This window comes from Vombatus ursinus, unplaced genomic scaffold (assembly GCF_900497805.2).
Source record: "Vombatus ursinus unplaced genomic scaffold, bare-nosed wombat genome assembly UNPS02014774.1, whole genome shotgun sequence".
Lineage (NCBI taxonomy): Eukaryota > Metazoa > Chordata > Mammalia > Diprotodontia > Vombatidae > Vombatus > Vombatus ursinus.
This window is the reverse complement of record NW_020954552.1, coordinates 20,905,906-20,921,774: the sequence shown is the minus strand read 5'-3', so window position 1 is coordinate 20,921,774 and position 15,869 is coordinate 20,905,906. Positions and strand designations below refer to the sequence as shown.

Sequence of the window (15,869 nt, the reverse complement as noted above, 5' to 3'; positions counted from 1 at the left end):
GATTGCCCTTTCCTTCTCCAGCCCATTTTACAGATAAGGAACTGAGGCAAACAAGGGTCAACTGACTCGCCTAAGGTCACACAGCTAGTAAGTGTCTGAGGCCAAATTTGAACTCAGATGAGACTTCCTGACCCCAGGCCTGGCACTTCATGCACTGTTCTATTCACCGTGGAGTCAATCCTAGATTAATCCTAAACTCAAAGTTTAATAAGCATAAGACATATGCTTCTGTTTTAAACAGCACAGAATGGAGCCAAAATAGATCAGTAGACCTTATAATTTCATGACCAAAAAGTCCAAATAAAATTGAAATAGATACAAATGAATTTTATACAGAGCTTTTCAATGCAAAAAAAAATGGTTTTTTTTAAACAGATTTATATGTGGGATGAAATGATCTCTTTTATTTGTGGGTAGAAACTGTTGAATTCTTGGGATTCTATAAAACCTAAGATGACTCTTAAGAGGTCCATCACTGCCCTGAAGGCAGGACCACTGGAGTTCACAGCTAATAACTTGGGACCACAGAGACATAGGGGATAATCAACTGGATGGGATAAAGGGCCGGCAATGGAACTTGTTAAGAGAGGTGATCAGTTTGAAACAGATAAAAGGGGAGTTTACCCGAGGATTCATGGCTTAAAATAGTTAATTTATTAAAAAAAAAAATCTTTTACCTATATCTTATTGTTGTTGTTCAGCCTTCATTTTTTTTTTTTTGCTTTTTTGGCTAGGCAATGGGGTCAAGTGACTTGTCCAGGGTCACGCAGCTAGTAAGTATCATGTGTCCGAGTCCAGATTTGAACTCAGGTCCTCCTGACTCAAGGGCCAGTGCTCTATCCACTGCACCACCTAGCTGCCCCCATCCTTTGCTCTTAAAGAAGACCAATCACATCACAAGAATGACATCTGGACTTGAACATGAATTGGATTTAAGTGAGGCAAAGTTAAGTAAAGTTTTCAACCTCACTCTCTCCTCCTCTATCTATAAAAACCTAGGCATAAGCTATCTTTGGAGATTTCCTCAAATAAACTCTGAGTGGATCAAAATGGAAGCCTTCCTAAGATCCTTCAAGATGGAATCTGGTCCACATAAGTCCAAAGCTTAGGGTGGTAGCCTACAAGTTAGATAGTTTTCTGTGTATGTGACTTACTAATAACTTTAGGGATCATGAGGGTAAGGGCAGTGCCTTATTTTAACTTCATAACTTCCAGTAGCACTTAGCATAGCCCTCTACACAGAGGAAGTACTTAATAAACACACTGTGTTTTTCAATTACATCGAATAGTCAGAATTCAGACACAGTTTATGACCCCAATTGAATTTTTAAAAATACTAAATTATATGAAGTTTCCATGTTACCTTGAGGGAACTAGTAAGACCTTTAACCATTTTATTACTTCATCATCTTTGTAAAGATAATTGAATTTTTCTTCATAACACATACCCTCAGGGCTGTTGCCACTAAGAAGGTCTCACTGAAGTGAGAGGAAGGAAATCAAATTAATTGTAATGACAAATCTCGGTTCCAGACAACAGATGATAAAAAAAATACTCCCCTCCTCCAGTAAGAGAGGTGGAAGAGATGGAAATCTGTATAGTCATTTGTATACAGTCAAGACAGTTGTTTTCTGGGTCCATTATGGTTATCTGTTTTTCTTTACTGTAAGGAAGGGTTCAGTAGCAGAAGCAGAGATAGATCAAGAAATAGGAGGAAAGGACAGGAAAGGAGACAAAAAGAGGAAAGGAACCAATTAGACCTTTAAATAATAGTCAGAGGGAAGGAAGGCTTTACTTCAAAAGAAAGATCAGTAGAAATCTCAGTGGTTAACAACCTACATGATCACTCAAAAAGTACTAAAATCCAGACAGCTTACCCCAGCAGCCCATTCCCAATTGTAGATATCCTCAGTTTCACTACTTTCCTTTCTTTCTTTTTCTACCCATTTACAAGTTTTAAGAAAACAACAGAACATTTCCCACTCAGGCCTCTAACATTGGCTGCCTTAGTTCTGTGTATAGCTACATCTGAAGCCCAGCCTAGTGTATGGGATAGATCTACAAAGCTCTCTACTGGAGTTTTTTTAAGTGGTATTTTATTTTTTCCAATTACATGTAAAGATAATTTTAATATTCTTTTTTTTAATTTTGAGTTTCAAACTTTCTCTCTCCCCTTCCTTAAAGAGGTAAAAAAAATTTAAATAGGTTACATATGTACAATCATATCAAATATATTTCCATATTTCTGCTGGAGTCTTAAAAGCTAGTGAATAATCTTTTTCATTTTTTGGTGCTAAGCCTAAAGATGAGAAGCAGTGTAATATAAAACTTTCTTCTAAATTTGGCACTCTTGAGGACAAAGAAAAATTATCCCAATGAATTGTCAGCACTTGTGCTGCCTCGCAAGGAAAGCTAACCAGAGTTTTAATTGAGCCTATCCTTTTTTGGAGTTCAGCCACAAGGCAGTCAATAATGAGCAAGTCTGAACTCATGCAAATAAGCTTATACAGTCAACTAAATTGCTGCCCAGCAATCCCATAGACATCATTCTTGCATGTGCATGTACACAAATGTATTAGTATATTAAGTCCTGGAATGACCATGATATGTCAAAGGTTAGAAGATGACTGTGTTTATTCATAAGATTCCAAGTTTCTAAACACAAATTCCATAAACAAGATTTCTAGAATTCTTTTCATACCTCAAACTCTCATTTCACATTCTAATAGCCACAGTTACCTTAAGATTTTTCTTTAGATAAGTTTGACATCAATTTTAAAAGTTAATTTGAATGTCAGAATAAAGAACCTTTTTAAGGGAAGGGAGTATTCATTTCACAAAAGTCAAAAGAATATAATCTTCCTGAGGGCAGAGACAATCTTATTTTTTTGTCTCTGCACTCATAACAACTTAAGAAATGTCTAACACATTGTAGGTGCTTAATAGATGGGAGAACGAATGAATGGCGTTATTTTGGAGGTGGGAATCATACTTGAGCATTACATGAGAAGGCAAGTTTTAAGAGCCTAGATGAAATCTTGTATCACTCATTTAGCATGAGTCAATCTATATATGTGTCAGGGTAGAAGAAGGAGAGAAAGGAAGATGATACAGAAGATAATAAAATTACCCCAGGGATTGAATCGGGTATGAAATGTGCTATGTGGCCAATAACAATTTTCTGAGCACTGATGTCAATTACATGAGATGATGCAATGTGATGAGAGTGCTAGATGTGGAGTCAAAAGACCTGGGGTTCAGATCTTGCCTTTGCCACTTATTACTTAAGTGTTTCCTTAGAACCTATCAAACACCCAGCACATAGCAGGTGTTTAATATTGATTATGTGACCTTGAGCAAGTTGCTTGCTTCTTTGGGCCACACTTTCCTCAACTGAAAAGTGGGGGCATTTGACTAGAAGATATTAAAAACTTCTTTCCACATTATATGGATGTTAGGATATGAAATCGATTTCCCCCTGACTCTGAGGCATATTAGGAGACAAGGACAACTTTGTGACATATTTTTGATTTAAAGAACACACTTTAATCACTGTTAAAAATCTAGAGAACTTGCCCCAACAGCTCATCTCAAGTTGTAGGTATCCTGAGTTTCATTCTTTCCTTTGCTTTCTTTTTCTACCCATTTACAAGTTAGAAGAAAACAATAGATCATTTTCTGCTCAGGGCTCTATCATTGGCTGCCCTGGTTCTGTATGTAACTACATCTGAAGCCCAGCCTAGTACATATGATAGCTATACAAAGCTATCTAGTGGAGTCCTCATTTTTAATGAGGAAAAAATATATACATGAACCCACAAAGGAGCTGTAATTTTGTCAGTGAGGTGAATTCCGGGGGGTGGAAAGTCTCTACTGACACAGACTGAAATCTATCTATGATTTCTTAGATAAATCCTGTTTTAAAAAAATAAATAAAAGGGGAAAAGGATCAAAAATACAAAAAAAGAAAGGTAGTTATTTAGTACTGAGATTTTGTTTTCTGTTGTTCTTTATTCTTTAGCCTTTATTCTTTATTCTTTAGCCTTTTAATCCAAGTAAGGCCCAATAGTTAAGAAATTTTTTTTAATAAAAGCCTTTTTAAAAATAATCAAGCATAATCTCCATATCTCTCAAACATATTGAGAGAAATGATACAAATAGTCGAAGCTAGGTGAAATGAGTTGACATGGATTTCCATTTATTCCATCATTATCAACGAAAATAAATTAGAATCAATTTTCAAATCAAATCTCCTCTAACAATAAATCAAGATAACTCACTACAAAACTTTTCTTTCTGTTCTCATACCTAACAGGAGACTCAATAAAAGCAAATGAAGAAATTATTTAACAACGGCCCATCATCAGTCTGTAGCTTGCACATGCTGCATAAACCAAACCACATTTATACTGCTAGCGCAATAAAACACAACAGGTTTTTTTCATTTCTTTGTTGGTGGGTGTGGGTGTGTGTATGTGTGTGTGTGTGTGTACGTGTGCACACATGAGTGCTGGGCCTCAGTTTTGTGGCAGTTACTAAAAGGCCTACTGTTCAAACATGCCTTGTAGGTTACGCCTTTGATAAACAGAGGTCAAGACATCCTTTCACCCCAAGTAGAATGTATGCTACTTGAGGACAGGGACTGTGTAGTTTTTGTTTTTGAATTTTAGCATCTCTCATAATGCCCAACACTTTGTTGTTCAGTCCTGTCCTACTCTTCATGACCCCATTTGGGGTTTTCTTGGCAAAGATACTGGAGTGGTTTGCCATTTCCTTCTTCAGCTCATTTTACAGATGAGGACACTGAGGCAAACAGGGTTAAGTGACTTGTCCAGGGTCACACAGCTAGGAAGTGTCTGAGACCAGATTTTTTGAACTCAGGTCTTCCTGACTCCAAGCCTAGTACTCTATCCACTGAGCCTCATAGCTGCCCAACACATGGCAAGTACTCTAAAAAGTGCTGCTTGAGTTGAAACTAATTGTTACAAAATTCTAATTCTGAAGTCAGCCACTTATCAATAATGTTTCAGAATAGGCTCATTAATGAAGTACACTGGCAAGTGCCTAAAAGGCAAAATTCTATATCCATCAGAACATCAGGCAAAGCTCTAGCCCCAATGCCTATAACATAACACATTCTTTGTTATGAGCCAAAAGAAGTCGACCTCAGAGAATAGGATTGAAGTCCCAACCCAGCCTGACTCAGGACTGTTTTGTTTATTTGATTCATCTACTTGATATTCTTTCAGCTCATTTGGTAAATGCTTTCCAATATATCCCAAGCATGTTCATTCCACAAAATTTTTCCCCAAACAATGAAGCCACAGAAAATATAAAAAGGCAGAACACTTATGATAAGAGAACCAAATTATGTTTCATAACACCCAGAAAGGTTCCAGTAAGTCAGCATATTTTCTACCAAAAAAAATATTTTTTTAAGATCCTCACCAATCACAGCAAGAAAATCAACTTAAAATGAACAAAAGGAAGAAAATTTGAGCCAACATTTACACATATTACACTGCATTTCCAGTGATCGTTAATGGGAGATTTTCCCTCTTTTAACTTCAAAACTAGCCCTTGGTAAATTTCAGTTTGCTAAGCAGGGCTGACTGAAACCAAGAAGTTGAGAATTCAATGGAAGTTTCTATAGCCTGGGCCACAAAGAAAAGATCTGTGAACAATTCAGCATGAAAATATTGCTATCTTCCAGGAAAATAAGATTTGAACTTGGGTTTTGTTGATTTTTACACCTGCTTTAAAAAAAAAAAAAACCTACTAAGTAATACTCTTTAGATTTCAGTCTAGGTACCTGACTCCCTAGAGCCAGAACTTATACGGGGTGAATGGGGCTTTGTCTCAAGGACACCAAAATAAATGAGTGGGTGAGTTCACCTTGAAACATTGTAACCCTTCCCCACAACTTTTTTTTTTTTTACCCCAAGTGAAAAAGCTCCTAGTGGTGGTTCTGTGGGAAATCATTAGATAAAAACTAAAGCCTGATGTCCCAGGTCCAATAGATAAAGATTGAATATACTCCTAGGGTTCTGAACCATAATTAGCAAAATAAGGAAACCAATATGAACTTAAGATCTAATAAACTTTAGGATCTGAAGCACAATCAGAGAAATAAGGAAACCAATGAGTGTGAGACTTCAAAAGCTTCATTTTCACAGAAGATTGGGAACAAGACTTTTAGAAGTTTTTGTAGCTTGATAATCTTCATTACTTCTACAAACATTATTTTGATACAAGAGAAAAAAATGTTGTGACCTAATTAGGTTTGTTTATTTGATCATATGCCAAACTATAAATGCTTTCAATTATCACCGCTCCTCAGACTTTCTCTGAAGTTTATGCCCCTATATCACAACTGCCAGATAAATATATAAAAATGTAGAAAATGACATGCTCAAACTTTCTTATACAGACCCAACATTCCAGACAGTGTGGGAGAGTAGAGGAGTATTGGACCCAGAGTCAGAAAAAATCTGGGCCAAAATCTTTACTCTGACGAGGATTAACCATGTGATGCTACACAGGTGAAGTAAGTTCTCTGAGCCTCAGTTTTCTCACCTGAAAACTGGGGATAACAATTTTACCTGATTCTAACAGAATTATAAATAAAATTAAAGTACTATAGAAATGTGATGTTTATTATTTGTTTTTTTAATTTATCAAATAAAACAAGCATTTCCGTAACATAGTATGATAAAAAAAATGAAACTACAAATCTATTATGTACAACTTGAACTGTTTCTTATCATTACCATTATTGTTACTTCTGCTACTGTTATTACATGGTCTTTTGTATTATATGGCTATTTCATCTGGGGTTTTTCTTCCAATTATTTTCTACAAGCTTCCCTTTACTTAAAAAAAAAATTCTTCCTGTTTGGAGGATATTTTTCTCTCGGCCTTGCCTAAAACAAAGAAAAGTTTGTGTTTTCTAAGTTATACAATCTGAAGAGCATCACATCCTGCTGTGTGTTTCTGTCTCCCTTTCTTCCCTATCAGTATGATGGCTTTTCTTGACATGTGGTCAGGGTGTTTTTGTCTTTCTAGCTTTAGCTATATATTCATCTTTCTCCTTAGTGCCCCTAAAACTTATTCCCAGCCCAAACAACTAACAGAAGTTTTCTGCTCCATATTACCTATAATTAATTACACAAAGTCAATGGCATAGGGAATAAAAAGGAAGTTGTTGCAGTCTGATTCAAGCCACATGTATAAACCAAACCACTCTATAAAATCTGCTTAATATAAACATCATGAAAAGTTTTTTTTTTAAATGTTAGATACTTGCGGTGAACCTGTGTGGATGGCATCATGTTTTTACAACTTCAAAGCTTTAGTTGGTATGAGGCAATATGGGATACATCTCTAGTTCAGGTATAGAGCACCCTATTTGCCTCTGTTTACCATCCGTGAAGGAGTTGCTACAGGCATATTCATTCATGACGGCCTAAGTTATCAAGGAATAAGAGATTTGGAGTCAGAAGCCCTGAGGTTCAGATTCTACTTCAGACACTAGCTATGTGACCCTGGAAAAATCAATAACCTCTAAGAACATCAATTTCCTCATCTGTTAAAAATGGTGACAATAATTAAGCACCTCTCTCTCTCAGAGTTATAGGAAAGTATTTGTAAGTCATCAAGTACTAATAAATATGTTGTTGTTATTATTATTAATCCCAGGCTGATGAATCATGCCATTTTCTCTCTTCTGGTCAAACTGCACACTTCTGGCATTGGTCTTATGCTCTCCCAATGGAAAAAGTCAAACATGCAAATGAGATTCTTCTGCTCTCCTTCTTTTTAGGCTACTACATGTTATCATGAATCTTAATTTTTCTTCCTCATCTTCAACTTCACACACAACAAAAGTGTGTGTTGGACAAACCAATGAACCAACAAAATTCATTCAGGCAATAACTCTCACCTTACTGTATCTATTTTCTAGACCTGAGTAAATTAAAAACTTTTTTTAGCCAAGACATTTGTGGCAGACAAATTACAGTTAGGAACAATTTTAGTCTATGCTCACTAAAGTCAACTGTTCTGTACTTATGTCTTGCCCTGCCCCTGCCCATTCCAAATAGCATGTCCTCACCATGCAGTAATTCACACTGACATACTATGATTATCTATGGGAACCACATTACGTAAACCTTAATTCAATGAAGATTTACTCTCCTCTATTCAATTAAATAAGTGCTTACTAATCACCTACTATGAGCCAGGTTCTGTGTTGGTGATATAAAGACAAAAGCCAAAAAAAAAGGGCCCCAAGCCCCACTTACACTCTCTAGGGGGAAAGGGACTAAAAACATTTGAACAAATGAATAGCTACAACATGATTTAAGGAATAATAGAGAGAGCTAAGAAGAGGTGGTTAGGTGGTATGGTAGATAGAGTACTGGGACTGGAGTCAGGAAGATCTGAGTTCAATAGTTAGATGACCCTGGACAAGTCATTTAAGCTCTGTCTGCATCAGCTTAATCAACTATAAAGACATGGAGATAATAAATTGGGGATAATAAAACCAACTGACTCCCAAAGTTATTGTGAGGATCCAATGAGATAACATTTATAAAGCACTTAGCACAGTGCCTGACACATAGTAGATACTTAATAAATGCTTAGTTCCTTCCTCCCTTCCTAAAAATGAAGAGGATCAGGAATGTTTTTCTTGGAAAGTGGCACCTGAGTTGGACCTTGAAGCTAAGGATTTCAAGGCATGGAGCCCAGGAAATTGAATGATGAGTCTATGAAACAAAGTAGGTCATTTTGGTAAGATGGAACCTGCATAAAGGGGTAATGCAAAATTAGTCTAGAAAGGTAGACTTGAGCCAGATCGTAAAAGAATTTAAATTCTTAATAGAGTACAGATTTTATCCTAGAGGCAACAGGGAGCCACAGAAGACTCCTGAGCGGGGGAGTGACATGGTCAGGATTGTGCTTTATGGAGCTTAGGAAACTCTTACAATAGTCTAGGCAAGAGGTGATGAGGACCTGAACTAGGATAGTGCTTGTACAAGAGAGAAAAGGGCAGATGTACATAAGAGAGAGAAGACAAATGCAAAAGATGTTGGCAAGGCAAAAATGACAAAATTCATTGGTTGATTATATAGAAGTAAAGGACAGCAAAGAGTCAAGTATGACTCCAGGTTTGTAAACTGAATGACTAGAAGGGTGGCCATGCCTTTAACACATACAAGAAAGTTTGAAAGAAGGATTGGGGGGAGGGGGCAAAATGAAGGGATGAGTTCCACTTTAGACATTGAGTTTGAAAAGTGCACTGGCTATCCAGATGGAGCTATCCAGCAGGTAAGATAATTAGTGATATGGGACAAGAGTTCAGAAGCTCAAGGGTGGATTGGGGTGAAATATGTGATTAGGGAGTCACCTGCATAGAGGTGATAACTGACCCCATAGGAACTGATAAGATCAATAAGAGAGAGTAGAAAGAGGCAGAAAAAAGGGCCCAGGACAGAGCCTCGAGGCAGGAGGAGAAGAGAATGTCTGGATACAGAATACTACATGAATAATCACCTGGCAAAGGAGATAGAGGAATTGTCAGACAGAAAAAGAAAGTAAGAGAGTAGTATCCCAAAGGCTGAAAGAAAAGAAAGTATCCAAGAATAGAGGTCAATCAACAATGTCAAAAACTGCACTGGGGTCAAAACACTGAGGAAAAAGTCATCTGATTCAGACTGAGAGTTAGTGGGTAACTTCAGAGAAAGCAGCTTCAGCTGGGTGGTAGGGTGAGAAGTCCAATTGCAAAGGGTTGAGCAGTGAGTGAAGAAGTAGAATAAACAAGTGTAGACCGTTTTTCTTGGGGATTTCCTGTGAACGGGGAGAGACGGGATGAAATCTTGAGAGCATGGGAGATTCAAATTGGGGTTTTTAAGGATGGAGGAGAAGAAAGAATAGAATCCAAGAGGCAAGCTCATAGAAGCCATAGGAGGAAATGGGGTCAAGGATACACATAGAAGATGTGGCCTTAGCTAACAGAAGACCTCCCTTTTTCTGTCAGACTAAAGCAAAGAAGGGAATGCTAGCAGATGATATATTAGGGTTTTGAAGTTTGGACAGGAGACAGGATGGCCTCTAAGTTTCAGTTAAATATGTGCCTCCTCTACTGAAAGGAAAGAGGTAGTTTAGGAGGCTGAAGGAAAAAAGAGATAGTTTGGAAAACTTTCTTTGGAGAGGGAGACACAGAATCAACAGGTAAGAATTATCTTGCAGTAGTGAAGGCACAATTAAGATTAGATGACAAATTTGTAATGGACCAGTTACAGCCCAGCAGTATGACTTTCTCCAACGACATCAACAGTCTATGAGTAAGAGGAGAAAAGGTGGGTAATGGGGTTAACTCAGGGTTGGGGGTTTGGCAAGGCATGAACAGTGATAGAACAAGAGGCCAAGGGATTCAAGGATGGAGGATGGCATATAATTAAACTAGTTAACAAAGAGGAGAAAACCATCACAAATTGTACTTCCATTTATCTTTATTATTTTAAACCTCAAACTAAACATTAAGTTGGCTTTTTTTAGACAATATTTCAGAAGAAGAATTGATGGAGTGAATACCTTCCTCCATAGAGATTGTCCGTTGATCTCAGAGATGGGATGCTCATCTTTGTTTACAACTAGGACTCAACTCAAATCAACAAAATTTCCAAATATTCCAGTTAATTTCCTATAGCATACACTCCTATTAGCTTTTTTGTTGGGGGGGAGAGACTTAATCTTTTATTTTTATCTTACCATCAATGTATTTTTTTCACTCATTGTACCAGGCTGCCTCTTTACCTATATGGAGTAGAGGTGGAGGAATTCTCAAATATCAACAGCTTAGATTTGCTACCAAAAAAAGACAACATCATAAGAAGATATTCCACCTTTCTTATTAGAGCCAGGTAGATGGCACAGCAGATAGGGCACTGCTTCTACAGGCAGGAAGACCTGAATTTAAATCCAGCCTCAGACACTTCTGAGCTGTGTGATCTTGGGCAAATCACTTAATCGTGATCTGCCTCAATTTTCTTAACTGCAAAATGGGGTTAAATAATAGCACCTACCTCCCAGAGTTGTTGTGAGAATCAAATGAACTAATATTTATAAAATGCTTAGTGCAGTGCCTGGCACATAGTAGGTATATGCCTGTTTCTTTCCTTTCCTTACTTCATTAGTCAAAGAATTAATGTCACACATATATACTGTAGATCCTTATCACTTCTCTTTCTCTTTTTTTTTTTTTTTTTTTGGTTGGGCAATGGGAGTTAAATGACTTGCCCAGGGTCACACAGTAAGTGTTATGTGTCTGAGGCCACATTTGAACTCAGGTCCTCCTGAATCCAGTGCCGATGCTCTATCCAGTGCGCCACCTAGGGGCCCGCCTTATCACCTCTCTTAAATCTATCATTTTGATCTATTGTTGAGAGGCTGTTACTGATGACAAAGAATCAAGGTATGAATAAAAAAGCATTTTAGTAGGCATTTACAATGTATCACCCACTGTGCTAAGCATAGAATGCATCACAGCAATTAGTTTCTAAAGTTTATGTCAGTTATTATTGAATACATGGAAACTGTTGTGAAAATATAGTCACTTTTTTAGGCCCATATTGAAAATCAACTCATAACTTCATCATTTTTCACAAATAAACATCGTCCCCCCTCATGTGTCTTGGTAAACACTCTTCAAAACCAACATTCCCTAGAGCATGATGCAATTTACAGATTACACATACTGTGCGTGTGAGTAAGAGCAAAGCTTCAAGCACCAGTAACCCACGACAGGCATATCTGTTTGGACCATTTGCTTTTCTTACTCTCTTCACTGTACGTCCCTATGAATAAATTATCCTTTTCATCCCAAAGAGCAAAAATATTAAAATGCACATTTTTTTTCTTTTGGTGCTAATCTGAGTTCCTGCTCTAATTACTACAATCTCTTATGAAGAATGAAATATCCAAGCTGCTTCTGGCTGATAGCCAAGGACTAGCGGCTGAGTTAACCACCACTGTGTGTACTTCCTTTCTGTTCAGCTTTGTACTTTATGATTTCCGAACTGATTTTTTTACCAACAGGTCTGCCAGATTCGCCAAGGGCCCTCAGGCACTCACGTAGCTTGAAGTGAACCTCCTTGTTTTGCAGTACTCTGAGTGTCTCATCAGTGGAAGTTCCTCCAACCTTAGCTACTGACTCACCCTGGTCACTACTCTCAGCTCCCCTGTCCAGTTACTAGAAATGGACTGGAGGAGGATGGCTTTTGTCGCTGTCATTCAGGTCTTCATCTAGTCCAAAGAAATTTATTGACTGGACTTTTGGTGCTCTGCTTTTTTAATGAATAAAAAAGCAAGTGCTTATCATACTTTTGCTTATATATTTACAGAATTCATCAGTTATATCCAAACATTTCCTCCAGGGTTTGCTGCTACAAAGCTAACTGTTCACATATTTTGGTATCCAAGCAATTGGGGTAAATTATTAGTCATGCCTTCAATCTCCTAGACAGTGTCATAGACCCCATTCAGGCCCTGGTAAATCAGGGGAAGGGGTAGGGGAGAGAAATAGAAACTACCTTGAGGGAAGAGATAGCAAGGAAAGGGAAGTGTTTAAAACAGGATTCTCCTGAGTAGACAACAATCTCCACAGTTTGGCCAAGTCTGAGCAGGGACAGAGTTCCACCTTTTAGGCATCTGGCACCTAGTTTATAAAGAAGTTCCACATTTGCTCCAAATGTCCAGAGCAAACATCCCAGAACTTATTCCGGCGCTCTCTGATAAAGGTCAGAGCACTTATGTTTCTGCTGCTTCTGCTATCAATAAGCAACCCTAAGCCTCCAGAGATACAAGAAGAAAACCCTGGCAAAATTCCACTATAAGTGATGCTGGACATAAAAATGTACCAGGTGGTGGGGTTCAAAAGAAAGGACTACATATCCCATACAGAGTCCCTATCTACTCTACCCTCTGTTAATCTGACTCTCTGGACCCTGGACAAGTCACTTAACCCTGTTGGCCTTAGTATCCTCATCTGTAAAATGGGCTAGAGAAGGAAAAGGCAAACCACTCCAGTATCTCTGCCAAGAAAACCCTAAATGGGATCACAGAGACTCAGACAGGACTGAAATACAACTGAGCAATAATAACAACAGTGGAACTATTATAATTCAAAACTTTATACCAGCACTGATTAAAACAACGGGAAATGACATTTAAGTACCTACCAAAGTCCAGATCTTCATTTTCAGCTGGCTGAACCACAAGATCTGTGAAGCACTGGGAAAAAAACAGACAAATTTTTTTCCCATACCATTTACATACAAACTATAAATTAAAATCCTAGCACTATAATTATTCCTACATTTTGGAACCTGGATAAACCACTTCAGAAAATGTTATTAGAGAACAGATTACTAACATAACATCATGTGTAAACACAAAATCAGCCTGGGATACATCTGGACAGGTTGAATTTAAGGACTCCTATTTAAGAACTGAAAGCAGAAAGGGGATGATATCCTGGGGGATACAGTGATACCCTAAAGCTTCCCACAGATTATTCCCTCCTCAGAAAGGACTTTCATGATTTAGATTCTTTTTCAATGACACTGCTGGCAAACAGTTGTCTTCAAGGGACAAATTTATCTGGGGGTAATTTTCTGTGTTGTCTTCCCCAGGAAACAACCTAGAAGGATAATTTGATTTGATCATGAAGGGTCAAGATTCCTATTTCAATGAAAAAAATTTCAAACTATTTTTTAATGTAATTGAGAGAAGTTTCTGCATAGTTGTTCATTATGACCCTGAGAATATTTTCTCAAGCCATTTTTTTCTTCTATCAGCTATTCAGGCATTGGCAGAAGAGAAAAAATGGACAAATAGTTACCTTCACATCTTCCCTTTCAAGTGCTGACTTGCCGGACACCAGATTCTCAGGCTCTGTAAAATGGACATTTCTTATCAGTGTCTGCTGAAGAAATTATAACAAGCAGTTACTGATTTCTTGTCCTCAGGGAGAAAAAGAAACTAAAAGAGAATGTAAATCAATTTCCTCCCCCAAAAATGTAGCATTGAGTAGGTTCTTAATTTGTATTTTCTTGCAAGGCAACAAGCTACAGAGCTGGCTGATAAAGACAGGGCTGGAGCGGCTATGCTATTAGTACTGGGCAACCCGTAAACAAGCTCAGGAGCTTTCACAGGATATCCTGGGGAAAAAAATGCGCATTAAATAAATAAATGCACTGATTCAGAAAGAAGTCATACAAAACAATTTTCAAAATAAGTCAGAATCAAAAGACATGACTCAGTACCCACAGAAGGAAATCCCAAATGTCTAGTTCCGCAGGCACCAAAGATGCCATGTTAAAAAAAATATATATATATATATATATATGATAGATGATTCATTAAAATAAAATAGAGGTTTGTTCTAGCTGTGAGTTATTTTATAGTAATCTTCTCAGAACCAGCAACAAAGACATAGGGTAAAAGGAAAATACACCTAGCCTTATTCTTAATGTTCAAACACCAGATATGTTCCAGTAGAGCTTGGAACAGACACAGAATTCTGGGTACAAATAAGCAAGAGAACACACTCAGTATCTCCTTTCTGAGTACAAGTTTTCCTAGAATTGTTCGTCATTTAAGATATGCAAGGAAGAAGGTAGATTTTTTTTTCCTCATTGAGCCTATGACTTACCTGACTTCATACTCGACCTCATTCAAATTCTCAAATCTGCTATTAATCCTATGTATCCAGGTAAATCACTTTCCCCTCCAGGGACTCAGTTTCCTCATTTGTAAAATAAAGGAGTTGGATGAAATGACCTCTAAGATTTCTTCCAGGTCTACAGCACTATTTTTGTTATTCAGTTGTTTTCAGTCATGTCCAACAACATTTGGGAGTTTTCTTGGCAGAGATACTGGAGTAGTTTGCCATTTCCTTCTCCAGATCACTTTACAGATAAGGAAACTGAGGCAAACAGGGTGAAGTGACTTGCCCAAGGTCACACAGCTAGTAAGTGTCTGAGGTCAGATTTGAACTCATAAAGATGAGTCTTCCTCATTCTAACCCCAGTGCTCTATGCACTGCACCACCTACCTACCCCACAGTACTAGGATTATGGTTATTTATCTCTATTAAATCTTGAGCTGTAAAGTCAGCTGCTGCATGTGACTGTTGTTGAAATAACTCAATGTTACGTATATAGAACCACTGATCAAAATAACTTGGGTACAACAAACATGCATTGCCTACTTTACTTCTCAACCACAGTCAACATTAACTGACTCATGCCCCAAATCCAAATAGGTGATTTTGTTCATGTGTCCCTGTCTTCTGCCATGATTCAGGGTTTTTTAATGAAAGTGGTTCTGCATTGTACTATGTTCTATGTATATTTAAACACACTTTGATATGTGGTAATTTGAATGCAAAGGTAAAATAGATTAAAATAGTGAGAAATCTACTGGAAAGCATGGGTCAAGGAAGAAGGAATAAGATAGACCAAAGATTTCTAGGGACTATACAGAAACCTCACACCTTTATGTCTTGAATGCTTTCTTCACAAAAATCAGTGTTGCACTATATGTGACAAGTTCAAAAAAATTACCCCAAAAAAAGTTTAGTATATTTTAACAGATAGAACAAGATTCATTATTGATGTGGGAGTCATCTCAGAATCAGCTGTCTATGAACATTCAGACTTTGGCTTGTTTACAGCAAAGGTAAAAAAAAAATTTTTTTTAATGAATAATAAGAAAAAGGTGTGGCATGCAATTGAAACAAATCAATTCTGAATTAAGCAAGTAATTGATCAAAAAATGGACGATGGCTAGCAGAAATGACATT

General features: G+C 37.4%; 1 protein-coding gene across 3 annotated transcripts in view; it reads right to left on the bottom strand.

Moving 5' to 3' along the window:
- The window catches only part of ARHGEF28 (Rho guanine nucleotide exchange factor 28), a 372,652-nt gene that overhangs the window by 151,842 nt on the left and 204,941 nt on the right, over nt 1-15,869 (bottom strand). For all 3 annotated transcript variants that reach the window (XM_027864273.1, XM_027864271.1, XM_027864272.1), the window contains exons 9-10: nt 13,905-13,957; nt 13,243-13,294 (exon numbers count right to left, since the gene is read on the bottom strand). In XM_027864273.1, coding sequence (XP_027720074.1) covers nt 13,243-13,294; nt 13,905-13,957 — 105 coding nt within the window. The remainder of the gene's footprint in view (nt 1-13,242; nt 13,295-13,904; nt 13,958-15,869) is intronic.